Here is a 24,470-nt window from a genome sequence, read left to right as displayed (position 1 = left end):
GATGTGAAAAGTTTAAGTAGCTTTTTGTGCAAGGCACAATAATAAATGCAACTGTCTTCGTAGGCTGCTAAACTCGAGAGAGAACTGCTGTAGTCTGCAATCAGTTTCTATGTTGGTATATCCAGTATTACCTGGTTTAGATTCTGTTTATTTCTCCCTAAATCTTGGTTGCTTTCCAGTATCTTAAAAGTGGTAATGGTAAAATATTAAATAATTTCTTGCTGCTTTTCTCAGAAAATCTTTAAAGTAAGGGAGACATTTTTATGAATGATATAGTAGTTTCAGAATCCACTCATTTGTGGCTTTCAGAGCATTTTTGGAATGCTCTGTAATTCCAATGGGAATAAGAAACAGATTTAAACAATTAAACATTCCAGCCTGCGCTGTGAGGAGCAGAGTGTGTAGCATAGTTGTAATTGGGTATTGGCTCCCGAAAAGGTTCCTGATGCATGACTTTGAGGCTGGCTTCTGACTGGGGTGACCACAGGCAGTATTGTGTGTTGGTGTGTGTTGTTCCTAGGAGAATAATGGAATGTGCACTAGATTAACTTGTTTTTAAGTTGGACAGAATAAAAGTTGAGGTATTATAAGTATGCCAAATATTTATACACTCAATTATAAAAACTAAAAAAAGAAAGGAGAAGAAAATGATGAAAGGTCAATGATTTTTTTTTTTTTGGTAGCTTTTAAATTTTTTTAAGTGCAAGTCTCTTGGACACTAGGCAGTTGCTTAAACACTGAGAGACTTTAAGGGATAGTTCTCAGATACTATATTCTGCTATTAGAATTCACCATGTGTATTAATTTGACATTACTTGAAGATTTTCCCAAAAAATGGAGTAATTTAAATAAGGTGCAGTCAATATTGTGTTAAGATTCTCTTACAGGTTATGGTTAAATAGACAAGTTACATATAGGATCTGTGGTGCAAGGTCAGATCCTGGGCATTAAATGTTTGGCTAATTTATTTTCCTGAAGATAATAATTGTCTTTATTCTGATTGCACTGCTGTTTAAGAAAATCTGTCCTTCTCCACCCCCTAAAAAAGTCATTGAATTTCCTTCAGTTTTCACCATATAATAATTGACACTTTTAAGGATTATTTTTACACTTGAACTGTATACTTTGCAGAAGGATAAAAATAAATTCTGCAGTAATGTGTGTGCAGAGGGTGCTCATGTGTTCTGGGAGTCAGTACTCCACAGTGCTTAAAGTATGATGCTAAGTTCTAAGGCTAATGTCATAATTAGAGATTGCCTACATCAGCTCTGTCCAATAGAAATGAATGTGAGCCACATATGTAATTTTTAATTTTTTTAAAAGGTGAAATTAATGTTAATAATATTTTTATTTAATCCAGTATATTAAACATATTATTATGTAAGTATGTAATCAATATACAAAATTATTGAGATATTTTACCTCTCTTTTTTTTTTTTTTTATTCAGCATTGTACTCAGAGTGCATCTCAGTTCTGACTAGCTACATTTCAAGTGCTCCAATAGCCGCATGTGGCTAAGGGCTACTATATTGGACAGTGCAGACTCATAGGGTACAAAGTGTGACTTTATTTTAAATTGGGAGATGGTAAGGTAGGCATGAAATTATGGTACTTTAAAAATTATTTAGTATACTTAGAAAAGTATCTAATAGAATTATCCACTCATTTTCCTTCATCATTTTAAATTTGCTCTAGAAGTAGACTTACCCTGTTTCAGTTTGCCAAGTATTACATAAGGAGGAAGAAATTCCATGCCATGTAAAATACCATGATATGCTACTTATAACAACACATTATCAATAACACATTTTTCAATGAGTTCACTAAATTCTGTCCTGTTTCTTCAAAATAATAGCTTAAATTGCATGTTAATTGTATATCTGTATCTGTTTTATTTTTATATTATTCTTACTATACAATAATGTGTATTAACAGCCCTAGGATTCTGATCTTCCTATGCAGCTGTCTTCTAGTACTTACTAGTACACTTACTAAGTTGTGATAAATGGCAGAAAAGTAGAATGAACCTTTTTTTTTTCTATTAGATTTGTTTTTATCATGTGACCACCATGTACCAAGCCAGCTATAAATTACTGTATTTCAGTAGAACATGGAAAATAGTGTTTATGTCTTATCTTTGCTAAATGTTTGCAGTTTCTAAGTAAACTTCTCATCTCCTGAAATGAGTGTTGTGCGATTTTATTGTTACTTACAGTGGTGGTTTAAACTCCACTCCCATCAACCAGCCTGTTCTGTGGAACTGCTCTCATGGTGGGAGTGGGAGGGCTCTGAGCTGTTGTCTAAGTGACCAGTGAGTTCATTACCTATATTTGCAGAAAGAATAAAAGTCATTTGTGTCAAGGATATAAAAGAAATGTCAAAAGCAAGTTAGAAATATTGTCACCGTTTTTAGAGTGCATTAACAGTGACTAATTGACTTGTGCAAGTCATTATAACTAGATATGCTTTTTCAATATTTCAAATGAAGTTACTAGCAGGGAATGAGTCAGTTATTTTAGTGTTATACCCCATGTATTTTTAATCTGGAGTCTCACTTCTATATACAGGGTGTTCCCCAAAATATGTATACATACTTAAACAGCTGATAGCTCAATTTTGAAAATGAAATATAGTTTAATAAACAATGCCTTTATAATTGTTCAAAGTTTGTGTATACTTTATTGGGACACCCTATATTAGAAGTTAGAGACACAGCATTCAGAATTACTTAGGTGGTAGAATAAAAGAGACTGAAAAGTATTTGATAAAGTTGACACTTCTTTATTCAGATTTTAAATGTTTTAAAAGTATGTTTTGTGGGAAAGGCCTTTTATAACTTTGTTCCATGACTATTTAGGGTTATATTACAAATAATACACTACTATTATCTGCATCTATTTTTGGTAGGAAACACGATATAGAATGTATTTTGCATCATATCAAGGTACCACAAACAGTGTTTAAAACCACTGTGTTGTTTTTGCTTTGATATTCGAGGAAAGGGAACTACCTTACTAAAGACAGTCTTGATAGTAACCAGATTATATAAGACGTTTGACTACAATTAATATTAGTCAAAGCGTCTCTAGGAAATGGGATGTTTCTTGAAATGAAAGATAAACAATAATAACATAGGCAGGATGATACACTGACCAATTAGCAGTTGTCTACAGTTAGTACCACTTTCCTCATGTTGGAAGCTCAGGATTTTTCTTTTGATGCTCTTTTTTTTTTTTAAGGTGAAGAAGTGGTGTTTTTAAAAAAATGGCATGGCACCTATATTCTCCACTCTAAAATGGCTAGGTTGGGCATCAACTTCATTTGAAATAACAGTTACAGTATGCTCTTTTTAAATGAAAAGTACAGTATCATTATATGTGTCTTGTATCAAACTAGAAGTTGAAAATAGAAGCAATAATGTCTGTAGTATCATTTCATAGATTCCTAGCTGCCAGGAAGAATTTTTTACCGCTCCTTAATTATATGTACAACAGACTAATAATACTTTTGAATTTACACTTTTATCAGAATCCTCTGATGATATAAAAATTTTTGTATTCGATTCCTCATATACCTCTCACAGTAATTACTAGTATAGTCTGTTTTCAGTGTAGGGGAGCTAACTGGGCTGAAATGGCCATCCATCATATTTTTATAGTCTCATATTTCTTAAGTTGCCAGTGATCTCCCTAGACACGCTGTTGAGAACATTTGAAGGGGGTAAATAAATGGGATTGGTGCAGCATCAGTCACCCCATTTGTTTTATTTTCAAGGAAATTTTGTAATCCTACCATCTACTAAGGTCCCTGAAGCAAAATTAATCACCAGTTCTCTTTTTGTCTGTAAGTGGGGACACATCTAACTTGTGGCATTGATCTCTTATGTGTCTTATGTTATTCCATGTGAAGAAAAACTTTAATTAAAGCAGTTTGTGTAGCATTTATAGGAATGAAAATCAAAGTAAGAGATTCGGTAAATTGGAATTTTCCTACAATGATATACTATGAAGCCATAAAAACAATATATATAAGTACATGTAAAAAGCAAATTAATTTTTATTTATTTTGTAATCCTCACCTGTGGATATTTTTCCATTGATTTTTTTAGAGAGGGAAAGACAGAGAGAAACATCAATGTGAGAGAAACACCGATTGGTTGCCTCCTACAGGAGCCCTGACGAGGGTCTGTGCTGGGGAAGAGCCTGCAATCCAATGCCCTTGACCGGAATCGAACCTGGGACTTTTTGGTCTGCAGTCCGGTGCTCTATCTACTGAGCAAAACCGGCTAGGGTGCAAATTAATTTTTTAAAGTAAGTTATAGAGGACTGGAGGACTGTGTAAAGTTCTAATTTTAAATTTTTAAATTCCCATTTTCAATATGGCATGACCAACACTCCTACTGAATACAACTAAAAATGTTGGAAAAAGTACTAGATATCTTCAAAGTTTCTACTGAAACTGCATAACACCAATAGAAAAAGTCTTAAAAGTAACAGAAGATAAAAGGCATTAAACCACGAGCTGACTTCTTGTAAGCAACATTTAAAATTAGAAGACAGTGGGAATCATACATTCAGTGTGCTAGAATTGTGTAACTGCCATTATAGAATTCTAAATACAGGAAAAAATTCTTTGATGAATAAGGGTAAAATAAACACATATACCTATATGTATGTAACATTTTAAAAATAAATGGTAAAATCTATGAAGAAAGCAATAACATGATTATTGTAAAGACCCAGACAGTGGCTGCATCTCATTGGGGAGAAATGGCACCATGATTAGGGATGGGTACCGGATGGGGAACTTCTGGGATGCTGTCAGGGTTCTCTTCTTGAACTGAGCCATGAGTGCTTGTTTCACCTGTACATTACCTCACTGTTATACTCACAATAAAAAACATTTTTTAATTTAGGATATAGAGTTATTTTTAAATTAACTTACCCTATATATGGACTAGACAGCATATAAAATATTTCTCCCAAATTGATATATAGAGTCAACATAATCAAGATTTCAGTAAGTTTTCAGTGAAGTTGATAAACTATAAAATTTATATGGAAATGAAAAGGATTTAGAATAACCAAAACAATCTTGAAAGAGGGTTTTCAATAAAAGTATAGTAATCAAGATTGGTTTGGTATAAGAATAGACAGACAAATGGGACAGAATAGACTTTAAAACAGTGATTTTAAATATGTGCAAAGAACTAAGAACCATGTTTTAAAAACTGAAAGAAAATGAGAACCATGTGTCACAAAATAGAGGATATCCAGAGATATTTTAAAAGGAATGAAGTAGAAATTCTGGAAAGCTATGTTGAATAATTGTACAGTTATTGTACTTTTAAAAAAGCATACAACCTACCAATTAAGCTTCTTGGTATTTGCCAAAAGGATTAAAACACTTACGTAAACACAAAAACCTGCACATAGATTTTTATAGTAGTTCTATACCATAACTGCCAAAACTTGGAAGCAATCAAAATGTCCTTCAGTAGGTGAATCAATAAATAAACTGTGGTATATACAGACAATGGAATATTTGTACTAGAAATGAGCTATCAAGCCATGAAAAGGCATGGAGGGAGCCTAAATGTACATTGCTAAGTGAAAGAAGCCAATATGAAAAGGCCACATACTAAAGCCTTTCAACTATATGTCCTTCTAGAAATGGCAAAACTGGAGACTGTAAGATTGGAGGTTAGGGAGGATAGAGGGATGAATAGGCAGAGCACAAAAGATATTTATAGAGTATTGAAGCTATTCTGTATGATAATATAATGATGAATACATATCACTATACATTTGTCAAAACCTGCAGAATGAACAACACCAAGAGCGAACTCACTATAGACTTTGGGTGATTATGATCGTTAGTGTAGGTTCATCAACTGTCACAACTATACCACTCTATTGGGGGATGTTGATAATGGGAAAGGCTATGCATGTGTGGGGGCAGGAAAATCCCTTAATTTTTATTTATTTTTTCTCTTTTCCCTCATTGACCCCCTCCAGCCCGCCCCTGCTCTCCCCTCCCCTCCACCCCAGGCCTTCAGCATCCTATTGTCTGTGTCCATGCATATATGCATACAAGGTCTTTGGTTGATTTATCTCCCATCCATCCACCCTCCCCTGCCTTCCCTCAGATTCCGTACTGTTCCATGCCTCGAGTCTCTGGATCCATCCACTCTGTTCATCAGTTTATTTTGTTACTTAGATTCCACATATTAGTGCAATCATGTGATATTTGTCTTTCTCTGACTAACTTATTTCACTTAGCATGATACTCTCCAGATCCCTCCATGCTGTCTCAAAGGGTAATAGATTCTAAGGCATCCAAATTGGAAAGGAGGAAGTAAAACTCTCATTATTTGCAGATGACATGATAATGTACATAGAAAACCCTAAAGACTCCACCAAAAAACTAGGTTTAATAAATGAATTTGGCAATGTAGCAGGATACAAAATCAATACCCAGAAATCGATGGCTTTTTTATACACCAATAATGAATTCTCAGGAAGAAAAACTAAAAAAAAATTAAGATACTTAGGAATAAACTTAACCAAGGAGGCAAGAGACCTATACTCAGAAAACTACAGAACATTGAAAAAAGAGATTGAAGAAGATAAAAACAAGTGGAAGACTATACCGTGTTCATGGATTGGTAGAATCAACATCATTAAAATGTCCATAGTACCCAAAGCAATATATAGGTTCAATGCAATCTCTATTAAAATAGCAATGGCATATTTCACAGAGCTAGAACAAATACTCCAAAAATTCATATGGAATAAAAAAAAGACTCCAAATTGCTGCAGCAATTTTGAGAAAGAAAAACAAAGTTGGAGGAATCACAATACCAGATTGCAAATTATACTACAAAGCCACCATAATCAAAACAGCCTGGTACTGGCATAAGAACAGGCATATAGATCATTGGAACAGAACACAGAACCCAGGAATCGACCCAAGCCATGATGCTCAATTAATATTTGACAGAGGAGGTAAGAATATACAATGGAGTCAAGAGAGTTTCTTCAATAAATGGTACTGGGAAAATTGGGCAGATACATGTAAAAAAATGAAATTAGACCACCAACTTACACCATACACAAGAATAAACTCAAAATGGGTAAAAGACTTAAATGTAAGTTGTGAAACCATAAAAAAAAACCTTAATTTTTTAAAGGTGATTTTTAAAAGTACACATGTTCCTGGATTATATTTGGCTATTAAATATTTATACCTGTTTTTTAAAAAAAGACATGCTCCAACTATATGCTATTACAAGAGACACTCTTTAGATTCAAAGACAGATATAAATAGGTTGAAAATAAAAGGATAGAGATGTTCCATGCAAACCATAATCAAAGGACAGCAGCAGTTGCCAAGCCAGTATCAGTCAAAATACACTTCAAGGCAGAATTTGTCACTAGAGACGAGGATATTTTTTAGGGATAAAAGGTTTAATCCCTCAAGATGATATATCAGTTTTAAACATGCACTAAAATATGTGAAGCAAAGCTGACAGAACTGAAAGGAAATACACAATTTAACATTAGTAGTTAGAGACCTTAATATCCCACTTTTTATTATAAATAGAACAATGGAACAAAATATCAGCAAGGAAATAGGAAACTTTAGTCACACTTCAAACCACCCTCACCTAACATCTATAGAATACTTTACCAACAATATTAAAATACACATTCCTCTCAAGAGCACATGGAACATTCTCCGGAGTAGATCATATGGTATGCCATGAAACATCTTAATAGGTTTAAAAAGTTAAAATCTTGAAAAATATGTTCTCTGACGATCATGGAATGTTTTAGAAATCAGTAACAGGAAGACATTTGGAAACTCAAATATGTGGACATTGACACACTCATAAAAGACAAAATTATGAGGGAAAACATAAAACTCTTTGACATAAAGAATACAAAAAAACAACAACATACTAAAACTTAAGGGATGCATCAAAAACAGCACTCAGAGGGAAAATTTATCTGTAAACGCTTACATTTAAAAAGAAGGAAGATAATACCCTGGCTGGTGTGGCTGTTAGTTGGGCATCATCCTGCATACTGAAAGATTCTCAGACAGGGCACATGCCCAGGTTACAGGTTACCCCATGTGGGTGTGCAAGAGGCAGCCGATGGATGTTACGCTCTCACAGAGATGTTTATCTCTCCTCCTCCTCCTCTAAAAAGCAATAAACTATCCTTTAAAAAAACAGAACAAGGAAAGATGTTAAATCAACAGCCTAATTTTCCACCTTACTAAACTGGAAAAAAATTGAAACCAAAGCAAGCAGGAGAAACAATAAAATTACAGTGGAAATAGAGAAAAGAAAACAATAGCAAAAATGAATGAAAAAGTTGTTACTTTGGAGAGATCAAAAACAATGAAAACATCTTTAATCTGACTGGCCATGAAAAAATGAAGACAATCTCAGGAATGAAAGAAGGGACATCATTACCAACCTTATAGAAATAAAAAGGATATAAGAAATACTATAAAAAACAAATTAGATAACCTAGATGAAATGGACAAATTCTTTAAAGGACACACACAAACTCCTGAACCTGACACAAGAAATAGAAAATCTTAAATAGACATATAACAAAGAGATTGAGTAATAACAATTTTCCCACAAAGAAAAGCCAACCATCAGAGTACTTTACTGGTGAATTCTACCAAATGTTTAATAAAGAATCTTTCATAAAATATTTCCAAAAATAGAGGAGGAGAGAATACTTTCTAATTCATTCTAAAACGCCAATGTTAATTAGTACCAAAAGCAGACACTCAACATCTCACGAAAAGAAAATCAGACCAATGTCCCTTATGAATATAGACACAAAAATACTCTATCAAATGTAAGCAATCCAAATCTAGCAGTATATAAAAAGGATTATATACCATGACCAAGTAGGATTTGTCCTAGGAATGAAAGGTTGGTTCAACATACAAAAATCAATGTAATACATCATGTGAATATAATGAATGGGGTGAAAGTACATAATCATCTCAATAGATCCAGGAAAATCGTTTGACAAAACTCCAAATTCTTTTTGATTTAAAAAAGAAACACAATAAAAAAGCACAATCAGCAAACTAGGACTAGAGGGAAACTTTCTTAAGCTGATGAAGGGCATCTATGAAAAATGTACAGCTAACTTCATACTTAATGATGAAAGATTGAAATCTTTCTCCCTCAGATCAGAAACAAGACATGATGCCCCCTCTTGCCAATTCTTTTCAATATTGTACTAAAATTCTAAGCCAGAGCAAATAGGCAAGAAAAGGGAAAGACATCCAAATTGGAAAAGAAGAATTAAAACTATCTCTTCACAGATGAAAAGCTTTTGTGTGTAGAAAATCCTAAGGACTCACTTTAAAAAACAGCACTGTTAAAAGGAAAAAAATGAGTTCAATAACGTTGCAGGATACAAATCAAATTGTATTTTTATAGTTGTAATGAAAAATATAAAAGTAAAGTTAGGAAAGCAATTCCATTGACAGTAGCATCAAAAAGAATAAAATACATAGGAATAAACTTAAGTATAAAACATATGCTCTGAAAATTATAAAACAGTGTTGAAATAAAGAAAATCTAAATAAATGGAAAGCCGTCCTATGTTCATGGGTCAAAACACTTAGCATTATTAAGATGGCAATACTCTTCAAACTGATCTACAGATTCAGCATAATCCCTATCAGAATCTCATCTGATTTTCTTTTTAGAAATTGACAAGCTGATTATAAAATTTATGTGGAATTGCAAGGGATCAAAAATAGTTAACACAATTATAAAAAAGAAGATCAAAGTAGGAGGAATCACAGTTCCCAATTTTAAAAATGACTCCAAATCAAGACAGTGTGGTGCTGACATAAGGATTGATATAGAGATCCATGGAATAGAATAGAAAGTCCAGGGGGGGAAGTACAAATACGGTCAATTGTTACATGACAAAGGTGCCACGACCTTCAGTGGAGGGTGGGGAAACAGTCTTGTCAACAAATAATTTTGGGACAGCTGAACATCGATATGCATGAGAAAGAATTAATTTGGATTCCTACCTCACACCAATCACAAAATTAACTCAAAAAAAGATTAAAGGCCTAAATGTAAGAACTTTCAGAAGAAAACATACGTGCAATTCTTTTGTGGCCTTTTATGGGGCATTTTTTTTTTTTTAGATGTGACAACAAAAGCACAAATAATGAAAAAATAGGTAAGTTGGACTTCTAAATTAAAAACTTTTGTAATTCAAATGATATTATCAAGAAAGTGAAAAGGAAAACCACAGAACATGAAAGAATATTTACAAATGATATATCTAATAAGAGATTAGTCTCCAGAATATATTTTTTAAAAGCCCTTACAACTCAATAATAAAAAGCAAATGATCTAGTAAGTAATGAGCAAAGGATTTGAACATTTCTTCATAGAAGATTACAAATGTCCAATAAGCACATGAAAAGATGCTTAACATGATTAGTCATTAGAAAATGTAAATCAAAGCCACCCTGTGATACAATTTCATATTTACATGTATACCCATAATTTAAAAAATGTTGGTGAGTAGGTGGAGTTCTGACTTTAATTTTCTAAATTACTTTCTTTATGATGTTTATGTTCTTAGATGAATGTGTGTTTAAATAATTTTTTGAATACTCTAATTTTCGGGGGTGGGAGAGAGGGAAGACTCACAGTCCAGCAGAGTTTGCTACTAGTCAATTAAAAGTTCATAGGTTATGCCAACTGAAAACATGGTGTTATTTCTCGAAATAAGATGCTCAGATAGCCATTAGGTATCAGAGAGAATGATACCTAATTGCAAATACAACTAAATAGGAATAAATATGCTTTGGGATTTGTTGAGTTGCTTAAGTCTATATCAGAGTAGATACAATATATATCAAAGCAGAAACAAAGGACCAGAAGGGAATAAATGGAAATCAATATAGCAAAACCACACATCTGGCTTGTGTATTGGTTTAACCTTGAGCAATGTCATAATTTCAAATGACTACAAGAGCGTACAGTCAGAGTAAATGTGTAAAGCTGGCTGGATGTAAAACCACATGCTGAGCTCCTCATATTTTTACTTAGTTACATTGCCTTTTAAAACACTGTGACAGCTCGGCCAGCATGGTTCAGTGGTTGAGCGTCCACGTATGAACCAGGAGGTCAAGGTTCGATTTCAGGTCAGGGCACATGCCTGGGTTGTGGTCTCAATCCCCAGTGGGGGGTGTGCAGGAGGCAGCCCATCAATGTTTCTCATCATTGATGTTTCTAGCTCTCTCTCCCTCTCCCTCCCTTTCTAAAATCAACAAAAAATATTTAAAAAAAACTAAATCTGACTATTCCAGGTGGTATATGATGCAGCTCCTAGAACACAGATGGCTTTATGTATAACTATTTCACCCCAAATCTTTGTTATACTCTTTACCATGTGGAGAAGTCTCTAGGGACAATATTAGACTATATCATTTATTTTTATGCCCTGACTTATGATTCCACAGACAGGAATTGGTTCTAGGCCAGCTGCACTCACATAGCACAGCCCCACTGAAGAATTCACCCTGTTGGTTACTTCAAGAGTCACACTCAAAAGAAATGGTCCCTTCACAGATGACTACATTTTTCCAACAGGATAAAATATGGTTGCCTTTGAACTTGTTTTTAATGTCTACCATTTGTGGATGGCTTGAATGTAATAGATAAAAGAAAAAAAAAGCATTCTTTGATGTGCAAACACTATGACTATGATTTGAGCTCAAACCAAAAGTGACTTTAAAGACAGCTGACCCTACCCTACCCAGTTTGGCTCAGTGGATAGAGCATCGACCTGTCTGCGGACTGAAGGGTCCCAGGTTTGATTCCGGTCAAGGGCACGTACCTCAGTTGCAGGCTCAGCCGCAGAGGCAAGCAATCGACGTGCCTCACTCACATCGATGTTTCCCTCTCTGTGTCTCTCCCCCTCCCTTTCACTCTCTAAAAATCAATGGAAAAATATCCTTGGGTGAGGATTAACAAAAAAAATAAAAATAAATAAATGAATAAATAAATAAAAATAAAAGCAACCGACCCTACTCCCTAATTATTAAAGTACTACAGATGAATTATTCTGAAACAAAGTTAGTAATCATGGAAATCTATCCCAATAGGTACCAACTCTAAAATAACAATCCTGCTAAAGTTAACATATTCAGTTACCTGGAGGTTCATTATACAAGTTTGACCTTGAAAACATCACCCAAAAGTAACATAGCTTAAAGCTAGGTGTTCCCTCTGTATATTTTAAAGGATCAAAAAACTTTTATTTTATTTTTTGGTGTATTTGTTTCATGACTAAAGCAGGCACCTGGTTTAGTGCCTTAAAACTATTCAGACTGCCTTGGCCTGGTGGCTCAGTTGGTTGGAGCATCAGCACATACACCAAAACATGGCTGGTTCAGTTCCCAGTGAGGGCACAAACCCAGGTTGCAGGTTTGATCCCTGTTCTAAAATCAATTAAAAAAAAAACACTAAAAATATCCAGACTAAAAATATAATAGCCATGAAACAAATAACAAAACCTGGGACCAAAGGTCACCCTTTTATCACTTTGTTAAAGATACCCAAAGCTCTATGTAAGCCAAAATTTGTATGTATAAATAATCTACAGCCACATAATTCTCCACAGAAACAAATTCATTAAAATTAGAAACAAAATCAGTATATAACATTCTCCATTATTATTTAACATTGAATTACAATTGTGGCAATGCAGACAGTACACAGAAATGAGATCTAAATTTTGGAAAAGAGGAAACAATTATCATTACTTACGAATGATATTCTGCATGAGAAACACTATGATAATAAAATGAAATTTCTGGAATTATTTAAAGCTCAGTAAGGTAATAGACATAAAATAGATATGTAACTGCCTCTCTGTTATTAGACAACATTTTTGCTTGTTCTTAATACAGCAGCAGTTACAAAACAATAAAATACAATGGAAAGATTCTATTTGCAATGTATTCTAACATCGTAGGAAATGTAAAGGGCTATATTAAAAAACCTCACAAAACTGCTGAAACATATAAAAGGAGAGGTATGTTCTTTGATGGAGAGACCAAATTTTGCAAATGTGTTAATCTATCATATTTTATATGTATAATTCAATGCCAAATAAAGACACAATTTTTTCTAAAAATAATTATAAAGTTTGGGAAAATAAATGACTATATTAATGGGGAGTAGACTTACCTAAAGCTATAATAAATTAAGACATCTAGTACTGACATAGGAGTAGGTAGACACATGCAGAAAACAGATTCTACTTTATGCAAGAATTTAACGTGATCAATAGAACTTTGCAAGCCAATAACAAAAGGGAAGATTATTTAATAAATCGTTTGGAAAACACTCATTAGGTATGTTGGGAAAAAATCAATTCAGATATTCACCTCATATTTTGGATGAACTAAAGGATATAAGTAAAATAGGTCAAACCATTTAAAAATATCTTGACAAAAATGGAAGAAATATTTAATTTCTCAAGCAGGAAAAGCTACCTACCTTAGAAAAGGTTAAATAATTCAGATAAAAGTTCCCAGTACACTCAAGTTTTAAGTCGGAAATTAAAACTAAATCCTAATGAAAAGATAAACTATGAACTGGAGGCAACATTTGCAGGAATGCCACAGGTTAAAAAAAAAAAAGAATGGTGTTCTTTATACTGAACTTGCAAATATTCTGTAAGTTTATGATTATTTTAGAATTTAAATATATTTATGAATACCCTTGACATATGAAGAATTATTGCAACTTGGTAAGAAAAAGACTAAGACGCTGTTGACGGATGGGTAAAGGACATAATAGAAAGTAGACACACACACACACACACACACACACACACACACACACACACTTACAAAAGAACAAAAGGTGGTTAACAGACATAGCAGAAAAATATTCAGTTTTAGCAGCAAAGAAATGCAAATGAAAAGAAGACTTCAACTATGCCTATCAAAGTAGCAAAGGTTTTTGGTTTTGTTTTTAATAATAATATCAAATGTTTGCAAGAGCATAATAAGACATGCACTTTTTCTTATTTCTGATGAAAGTGTAAATAAGCAATTTAGTTGTTTGTATAAAGAGCCTTGACACCCCTGAATACAGTAATCCACTTCCAAGAATTACACTAATGGGAAAATCCTGGAGAAAAAGAAAAAAGAAAAGGCTTTATGCATAGAGATGTTCACTGATGGAAATTTAGAAACAACTTAAATGTTGAGCTATAAAGAAAATTATTAGAAAAATTATGAAATATTTTATAGCCATTAAAATAGTGTTTGCAAAGGAATTTTTTTAAATGATGTGATAAGATTTGCTAAATGAGGAAAGCCAAACGCAAAATTATTTATAGAATATGATCTCATATTTGTAAAAAATAAAGTAGAGAAAAAATAAATTTTTAAACTACATGCTAACAGTAGTGTCTTTGAGTGGAGGAGCTGTGGGTAATTCTGTTCTTTCAACTTGTTTATATTTACCCAACTTGCTGTAAGGAGAATATATTAGTTTATATTTTTATAATATACGAGAGGCCGGATGCACGAAATTTGTGCAAGAGTAGGCCTTCTTTTCCCCAACTGCCGGCACCCGCTTCCCTCTGGCACCCGGAACCCCGGCTTCCTTCGCAGCCTCTGCTTCATCTGGAAGGACATCTGGTCTAATTAGCATATTACACTTTTATTATTATAGATAGGCATGATTTTCTCAGGGGTTCTTTTGACCCTTTTTTTCAATTATTTGGAATAGAAATCCTTTAAATTTAATGTAGTTATCTGAGTCAGTTTGTGTCATGCTTAGAAAAGCCTTCTCCCTCCAAGATTATAAATAATATCCACTTATGTTTCTTTCAAGTATTCCTAAGATTTCATTATATTAGATTTTTGTTTTTGAAGCATCTGGAATTTACTTGAATGTAAGGGATGATATGGAGATCCAGTTCATTTTGGTCACAAATGGCTAGTCAGGTGTCACTTATTAAATAATCCATCTTTTCTGCACTAACTTTAAAGGCCGCTTTTATAATGTACTGAAGTCCTGTGTATTTCTAGGATCCGTGTACCTTTGCTCCTGAGCCACAAGCAGAATTTTATTTTTGAGGAAAGATACTTCTAGTAGAAAAACAAAACAGACAATTCTGCAGCTGAACATCTCCAGGCTATATAAAAAATTCCCTTTACTAGTTTATCTTTCTAGATGAGTCACCAATCTTTGGTGAAGTCAAATTTGGCGTCATGCCCCGGTCACTGTGAGCCTTCCCCACAGCTCCTTACCCCACTTTAGTTATCAAGAAAGAATTAACACTGTTCATTTTCCATCATCTCTGGCCAGTGAGTTCACCATGACAAAATAATAAAGCCACACATTGAAAGTCTTGTATACAATAAAGATTGGCGACATCCAGCTACACTAGGGAACTTTTCCTCTCAAAGATGCCCTGAGTGTGAATGGGTAGTTTCATAAATAGAAGTGAATAACTAAGAATCTTTTTTCCAGCTAGTTTAACTCTGTATAGATTTATACCGAACATATAAATATAGATAGAGTATTTTAGCATAAGGGAACATTTCTCAATGGATTGAGTTCACATAGAATCAGTGACATGGAGATTTGCCACAGTCGGCTCTCATGCCATAGTGAGTGTGAGTGTGTGTGTGTGTGTGTGTGTGTGTGTGTGTGTGTGTGTGTGTGTGTGTGTGTGACTCCCCTTTTGTTTCTTCAGTTACAGTAGCATGAAGAAAAGGAATGTCCCTGCAACAGCCATCTCAGGACCTCTGATGGAATGCCATAGTGTGTCTCTAGAGCCCATTGTGTATGTTTTGTGCAGAGGCTCACTCCTATGTAAAACCTGTCCCTTACCTATTACACACAGTAAGTACAATACCTGGAGTTCACAGTGTTTTTAAGGGCTCACAAAAATATTATAATTTCTGTTAAATTTAGAAGCAAAATAAATTTTTAGGTCAGATAAAATGTTTTGTTATATAATACTAGAGGTCCGGTGCACGAAATTTGTGCACAGGGTGTGTGTGTGTGTGTGTGTGTGTGTGTGTGTGTGTCCCTCAGCCCAGCCTGCACCCTCTCCAATCTGGGACCCCTTGAGGGATGTCTTACTGCCCATTTAGGCCTGATCCCACCGGGCAGGTGGACATCCCTCTCACAATCCAGGACTGCTGGCTCCCAACTGCTCACCTGCCTGCTTGCCTGGTTGCCCCTAACTGCTTCTGCCTGCCAGCCTGATCAACCCCTAACTGCCCCCCCTGGCCAGCCTGGTTGCCCCCAACAGTCCTCCCCTGCAGGCCTGGTTTCTGCCAACTGCCCTCCCCTGCAGGCCTGGTCCCCCCCAACAGTCCTCCCCTGCAGGCCTGGTTGCCCCCAACAGTCCTCCCCTGCAGGCCTGGTTGCCCCCAACAGTCCTCCCCTGCAGGCCTGGTTGCCCCCAACAGCTCTCCCCTGCAGGCCTGGTTGCCCCCAACAGTCCTCCCCTGCAGGCCTGGTTGCCCCCAACTGCCCTCCCCTGCAGGCCTGGTCCCTCCCAACAGTCCTCCCCTGCAGGCCTGGGTCCCCCCAATTGCCCTCCCCTGCAGGCCTGGTTGCCCCCAACAGTCCTCCCCTGCAGGCCTGGGTCCCCCCAACTTCCATCCTCTGCAGGCCTGGTCCCCCCCAACAGTCCTCCCCTGCAGGCCTGGGTCCCCCCAACTGCCCTCCCTTGCAGGCCTTGTCCCTCCCAACTGCCCTCCCCTGCTGGCCTCATCGCCCACAACTGCCCTCCCCTGCCGGCCATCTTATGGTGGCCATCTTGTGTCTATATGGGAGTGGCCATCTTGTGTGTTGGAGTGATTGTCAATTTGCATATTACCTCTTTATTATATAGGATTCTTTTAAAATAATTTTTTATTGTTGAAAGTATTACATATGTCCCCCTTTTCCCCCATTGACCCCTTTCTGCCCCCCACCCTATTGTCTGTGTCCATGGGTGACACATATATGCATACAAGGCCTTTGGTTGATTACCTCCCACCCACCCTCCCCCACCTTCCCTCTTAGTCAGATAAGATGTTTTGTTTTATAATATTAATATATTCAGCTTTATACCAATACAATTATAAAACATAATTCTTCACATTTGCTTATAAACGGAGGGAAGGGCACACGAAAGTCATAACACAGCCTTGCTGTCCCTCAAAAGATGTCTTGCAAAGGGAACACTAAACATTTTAGACCTTCCATCTTTATTGTCCTCCTGGAAATTCATAATTAAAGATTCATAGGAACCCTGCAACACACAAAAACAAAACAAAACAACCAACTATGAAACTTAGTTTGCTGCAGGGTTCTCCAGGCTCACTTGATCCTGGAACATTTCCCCCCACATAAGAGCCTCTGTCTTCCCTCAGAACTAGTGGTCCATGGAGGCATTTGGGAAATACTTACCTTTCTATTCTATTAGGATTCAACATCGATCAAGAGAATCTAAGCTGAAATCTCTCAACCATCTCTTCTTTTCAGAAGAGCCTAAAGGATTATTCTTTGTTTTATGCAAAGGGAATTAAAATGCATCCCAGATGCTAGCAACACAGCCCTACCTAACCACTTAGCAAGATAATGTTATTGAGGCCCAAGATTCAGATTTATGCAGCACAGCTCACAGACCCATTTCAATTCGGTTTTCTTGATAGGCTTGCAGCCACGAGAGGATGAAAATAATTCCCCAATGGTAAGGATGGGCGAGAAGCTGCTTTCCTGGATCCTAGAACATGTTATTCCTTAACCTATCAGACCTTATTAAGAGTGACTTAAAATCTGTCAGCTCTCAAAAGGTTTCTCTAGTAACAGATTTCTTGGTTCCGTCTCAGTTCCTGCTGTTCCCATAACCACAACCTATTCAATTCAGCAGTGCGCGGCTCCATGAATGCTGAAATTAAAATGTGCTTTCAAAAGTCAATCCGTAGCAAAACTGACCTAACTTAGAAGCATCTCTAGGGTCAGATTTAATTTTAAAAAAAGACATGAGTCGGAGGCAGAAGGCCGAAGGAGGATAAATTTCTCTGAGGAATAAAATGAAAGTGGACAGTTTTTCTTTTTAAGTTTATGCTGACTAATGTTCCTAAAAGTCAGTTTTCTGTTTAACAGGAAAAGCCAAAGACCCTAAGGCCTCTCCAAGCTTTCAGAAGGCTTGTTCATTAAAGAGATGATCTCTATTATTTTTCTGGAAGCAGACACATTTGTCTGCCCATAGTGCTTAAAAATACACATATTTCTCATTTAGGAGAAATTCACAAGCCTTTTGGTTAAAAGAAAATTATCGAATCTAGGTGATCATGATTTTTTTTTTTTTTTTTACAATCAGGAAACAAAACTTAAGGAAAATGTCTGCTCATTTAACTATAGACCTGACTTCTAGAAAGCAGAGAATTGACTTAATTCTCTGAACACATTGTACTTAGCAAAACAAACAACAGTAACAACCAAAGCACCACTTGTACACCTTTCTTTAAATTTATTTTTTAATCTTTATTGTTCAGATTATTAACAATTGTTCCTCTTTTTCCCCCCATAGCTCCCCTCCACCCGGTTCCCACCCCACCCTCTGCCCTTACCCTCCCACCCCACTGTCCTCATCCATAGGTGTATGATTTTTATCCAGTCTCTTCCCGCACCCCTCACACCCCTTTCCCCCCAAGAATTGTCAGTTCACTCCCTTTCTATGTCCCTGTCCTATTATATTCACCAGTTTATTCTGTTCATCAGATTTTTTATTCACTTGATTTTTAGATTCACTTGTTGATAGATATGTATTTGTTGTTCATAATTTTTATCTTTACCTTTTTATTCTCCTTCCTCTTCTTAAAGAATACCTTTCAGCATTTCATATAATACTGGTTTGGTGGTGATGAACTCCTTTAGCTTTTTCTTATCTGTGATGCTCTTTATCTGACCTTCAATTCTGAATGATAGCTTTGCTGGGTAGAGTAATCTTGGTTGTAAGTTCTTGCTATTCATCACTCTGAATATTTCTTGCCACTCCTGTCTGGCCTACATAGTTTCTGTTGAGAAATCAGCTGACAATCATATGGGTGCTCCCTTATAGGTAACTGTTTTTCTCTTATTGCTTTTAATATTTTCTCTTTGTCTTTTGCGCTTGGCATTTTAATTATGATGTGTCTTGGTGTGGTCCTCTTTGTATTCCTTTTGTTTGGGGTTCTCTGCGCTTCCTGGACTTGTAAGTCTATTTCTTTCACCAGGTGGGGGAAGTTTTCAGTCATTATTTCTTCAAATGGGTTTTCAGTATCTTGCTCTCTCTCTTCTTCTGGCACCCCCATAATTTGGATGTTGGTACGCTTGAAGTTGTCCCAGAGACTCCTTATACTATCTTCATATTTTTGGATTCTTTTTTCTTTTCCAGTTGGGTGTTTTTTGCTTTTTTGTATTTCAAATCTTTGACTTGATTCTTGCAATCCTCTAGTCTGCTGTTGGATCTCTGTATATTATTTTTTATTTCAGTCAGTGTATGCTTAATTTCTAGTTGGTCCTTTTTCATATCATCAAGGGTCTCACTAAATTTATCGGCCTTTTCTAGAAAATTCTTGAAAAACCTAATAACCGTGATTTTGAACTCTATATCCAGTCATTTGCTTTGTTCCATTTCTTTCATTTGTGACCTGTTTCTTTGTCTCTGCATTTTGGCTGCTTCCCTGAGTTGATAGAGTGGCTTTGTGTGCTAGGTGTCCTATAGGGCCCAGTGGGTTGGCCTCCCCAGTTACCTGAGGTGGACACTTTTGGTGCACCCTTTTGTGGGCTTTGTGCACAGTCTTGTTGTAGTTAAACCTTGATTATTGATGGTATCACTGGGAGGAATTGACCTCCAGGTCAGTTGGCTGTGAGGATCAGCTGTGTCTACCATGGGAGAACTTCTGTGCTGGAGACACCCTTATGAGGGAAGACTTTCTTCAGTGGGGCTTTGGTGCTCACTGAGTCTGCCCCCTGAGTGCACTGGCTCTTGGATCTGAGGAGTTGTAATCTGGATGGTCCCACTCTGACCCCTGGGTACACTGGCTCTTGGATCTCCAAGGAGGTGCTAATTTAGCCTCTGCCTGAGGCCACCCAGCAGGAGCTACGGAGAGATCTGCAGATTCCTCTTCCCGCTGCCAGACAGTCCAGTTTCTCCCCGTATGAGTCTGGGTCCCCAGAGTCTCACACGGAACTGGAGTTCAGAGCAGTTGGGAGCTTTTGTTTCCCTTCCACTTGAAAAAGCCAGCCGCGTACTCAGTTGCCAGCCCTCTCCACGCTTGTGCCTCCGTACCTCTGCCTTCCGCAGCTCCTGTGAGTCTCAGTGTGCTTTCACTTCTACACCATTTATCACAGCTAATGCACTTCACTGAAAATACTTGTTGTAGGTCTGCCTGCCTTTGTTAAAGCAGAAAAGACCTTGAAGATAGAGAATTTGTGATATTTGGCTCAGTCTTTTAAATGCCTACCACATTAGGAGCTTAATGCAGATTGTGGAATGAACATCTAAAAATTTAGTGACCTTTTGACAGTGCAATTTATTGTAAATTTTCAATATGGCCATGACTTAGTTATATAGTTATTGTTCATCCTGAATAACAAAGACCCTTTCGGCTGGCAGAGAGGATAAAGGTCTGGTAAAATTACTTACCCTGATTTTATTTACTATTAAAGCTTTACCTGGGCTCCTTATTTTTGAGTCAATAGAGATATCTATGACTTTTCCCCAAAGGATCTTTAATGCTAATAAAATAGTAACAAAAGCAAAAGTTATTTGAAAGGCAAATCGCTTTGATAATCTTCTTTAACTTAACTGGAGTAATTGGAAGGATGGTTAATTTATATATCAAGCAGCCAACAAATATTTAATGAGTGCTTCCTGGATACTCTACTATATGCTAGGTGTTTGGTGGAGGGAGCACAAAGGTAATATAGTTGACATTTGGTCACTAATCTTAAAGGGCTCATGAACTCGTTGGGAGCTGGTACTAACGGACCTGACACAAAATACCTAACAGAAAACAGGAGTAGAGCAGTGATTTTTCCCGTAGTTCACGCTATTCTAGAAACAGTGCTGTCCTCCTGACAGAAATGAATAATGGCAGCCTGTGTCTTGGCTTATGAACTGATAAAGAAAAAAAAATGGTTATTAGAATTTTCTCTACTTTAGATTTTTATCCTATACATCTTCCTTAACCATTGGTGTTGACTACCATTTATCTCTTAAATAAGATGGTAAAAATATCTAAATCTGTACGAAACACATATGAAGGGAAAATTTTCTGAAGTTGCTGAGCACTTAATTTCATAGCTTCTTATTTTCAAGGACATATACTCCTGGTTGTAATGTTATGTTTTATAAGAAGCAGTGATTGTTTCTTCTGGTAAAACTGTTTCTAGTTTGTAGGGTGAATTAAATAAATATAATTAATTAAATGTATTTATGGTGTCCTTCCCAGATGACCATAACTTTCAGTTCTTTTACTACTGAAATAAATTGGGAAAACAGGCAAGTGTATAAGCACATGTTAAACAGAATGAGCAAACAATTTTATCAATTCTGTCTAGTTATAGCCTGATGTTGCATAGAGGCTGTAAGGCTGCTAATGTTACAAACAAATGCTCAGACAATAGGTACATCAATGAGAGCAACACAGTCTGAAAACGTTTTCTTGACATATACGGTACCTGAAATAGTCTGGGAGGATAAACCAAGTCTGGGAAAAGTACTTTGAAAATGCAATGATGGTAATGTTAAATGTACAGTCATATTTTATTTATTATATATATATATATATATATATATATATATATATATATATATATATATATATATATATATATATATCTTTGATTTTTTACAGAGAGGAAGGGAGAGGGATAGAGAGTTAGAAACATCGATGAGAGAGAAACACCGATCAGCTGCCTCCTGTACACCCCCTACTGGGGATGTGCCCGCAACCAAGGTACATGCCCTTGACCGGAATCGAACCTGGGACCCTTCAGTCCGCAGGCCAACACTCTATCCACTGAGCCAAACCTGTCAGGGCATGTACAGCCATATTTTAAATAATTTGTATTTTTTAAAGTTGGTATGGTCATATATATGTACATTGCAAAAATTGAATAAATAAATAAATAAATAAACTACTAAGACATAGAAAGAGGAAAATAACCCTACTACTTGAGTGGAATACTACTAACATTTTGATGTATTTTTTTTCTGGGCATTTTGTAACAGTTATGATCAACTGCCTATATATAATTTGGTATCCAGGTTTTTTCAGTTAAGATGAGAACTTAATTTTTTTTCATGTTAATAAAATCTGTGGATGTGATATCTTTAATGGCTGCATAATATACCACTGTAAAGATATAGCAATCTATATGCCAATTTCCTTATTACTGTACATTTAGGTACAAGTTTCTCATTTTTCACTATCATGAGCCTGAGATGAACAGGGTAGTGGAACCACTCTTTTTTAAAAAAGTATATTTTTATTTACTTCAGAGAGGAAGGGAAAAGTAGAGAGAGATAGAAACATCAATGATGAGAGATAATCATTGATCGGATGTACCCTGACTGGGAATCAAACCATGACCTCCTGGTTCATGGGTCAATGCTCAACCACTGAGCCATACCAGCCAGGCTGAAACCCCTCTTTGTGGTTCCTAGGTCTCGACCTCGCCTCGATCAGTCCTGTGGTTGTGGAGGCCTGACCCAGGGCAAGGCGTGGGAGCAATGCCACTGGCCATCCAGGTTGCTTCAGGGATGGGCATATAACCGTTTAAACAAGATAACACGTTCCCATGACACTCTTCACCCGGAAGTTTCCTTTCAGAGGTGGATTTGCTCTATGTGGCACCAGATTGCCTCCAGTGTGTCAGGTAAACGTAGCACGGCACAGCATTCTGGTCGGAATCATTAAAGGGCACAGGGACTGTGACTCAACAAAAAGAGAAAGAGGGAGCCTGATCTGTTCAGAGAATAGAAATGAAAAGAAAGGATCTCTCCGAAGCCAGGACAGAATTTATGTCTAGAGAAAAAGCTGGTAAAATAAGAATCCGCATAAAAAAATAAATGTATTTTAGGATAGGAACATTTCATAATTGTTTATTTTGTTGATACATTTTAAATCCTGTGATAAAAAAAATGTCTATTCTATAGATTAGAAAGGTTGCTGGATCACCAAATGTTAGCAGAACTGAAATCCTCAAGAAAAACCTCATTACCTGAAGGTGGTTGAGTGTTCGGCCTACATACAACTCACACGTTTAAATGCAAGGACTAAGAGGGAAAGAAGGCAATCTCTAAGGGATTTGAAATCAGGGAAAACTACTTATTGCTATCAGAAGAGACAAGTCCAGTTTGGGTTGTCCAGAATCATGTGAAAGGCTGAAAGATATGGTCACACTCTCGTGAAGTTTGAATGAATTTAGTGAATCCTGGAATCTTCGGTTCTTTACTGACAAAAATAAAACTAAATGAATAAAAGTTCATGGATCCCTGCTATCTTACCAAGTGACCACCAGTGCTTGTACCAGTGAGATAAACTTGGCGGGGCTGGGCAGGCTGAAGGAATTTGGAACCTCAGAGATCACACTGAAGGGAATTCTCTCTGGGCCCATGGGAGACAGACTTGAGTCTGCCTGTCATGTGAGGCTCCTAACTGGAAAGCACAGAGACTTGTGATGCGCACGCAGTGCTGGACCAGGCTTTGATTTAAAGCCAAGTCGCTCGGCACAGTGCCTGTGGTATTGTTACCTGCTACAATGGCTGGCAGGTTGCCGGTGTTTTATACACTGCTTCTGAAACACCAGAAAGTAGTTTGACCCTTGTTTAAAAAAAAAAAAAAAGTAACTGGATACAAATATTTGAAGTGGCTATAAGAATACCTGCAATAAAATAGAAAAATACCAATAAAGCAGGCACAGGAAAATTAATGATAGGAGAACAAGGTCAAAGGAAGAGCTAAGATACAGAAATGAATGCCATATGGATCCACCCACTTCCTACAATGATCTGCAAAATTGGCTTTGAGTTTCCTGCGGGCCAAGGCACTAAGAGCAACATGAGCTTTTAAGACAACAATTCATACCGTTCATGAGGCAGAGGCATATCTGGGGGTTTGTGAGGAGGGTGGGGGAAGGAGGAAGGAGGGAATTTCCCAGATATGAATATTTAGTAACTAATTCGTTTTGGATGTCTCTAAACTGCTATTATAACAATTATTACTTTTCTTTATATGGCATTTAATACTTTGTAGAGTAATTCCACGTACTTTCTTTAATTGGCACAAAACTCCTATGCTGCAAGATTTGAGGGGAAGGTATTATTAAAGCAATAATGTAACTTTCATTCGTGCATCAAAGAACGTTGCC

At 36.4% G+C, this 24,470-nt stretch overlaps 1 protein-coding gene across 1 annotated transcript in view; it reads left to right on the top strand.

Moving 5' to 3' along the window:
• Nucleotides 1–16,021, top strand: part of PTAR1 (protein prenyltransferase alpha subunit repeat containing 1) — a 69,269-nt gene extending 53,248 nt beyond the window's left edge. Inside the window, exon 6 of the mRNA XM_054727756.1 lies at nucleotides 15,802–16,021. Coding sequence (XP_054583731.1) covers nucleotides 15,802–15,810 — 9 coding nt within the window. The 3' untranslated portion in view covers nucleotides 15,811–16,021. The remainder of the gene's footprint in view (nucleotides 1–15,801) is intronic.
• The last annotated feature ends 8,449 nt before the right edge of the window (nucleotides 16,022–24,470 follow it).

Source organism: Eptesicus fuscus, chromosome 15, assembly GCF_027574615.1.
Source record: "Eptesicus fuscus isolate TK198812 chromosome 15, DD_ASM_mEF_20220401, whole genome shotgun sequence".
Taxonomy (NCBI): Eukaryota; Metazoa; Chordata; class Mammalia; order Chiroptera; family Vespertilionidae; genus Eptesicus; species Eptesicus fuscus.
This window is presented reverse-complemented; position numbering and strand designations above follow the sequence as displayed.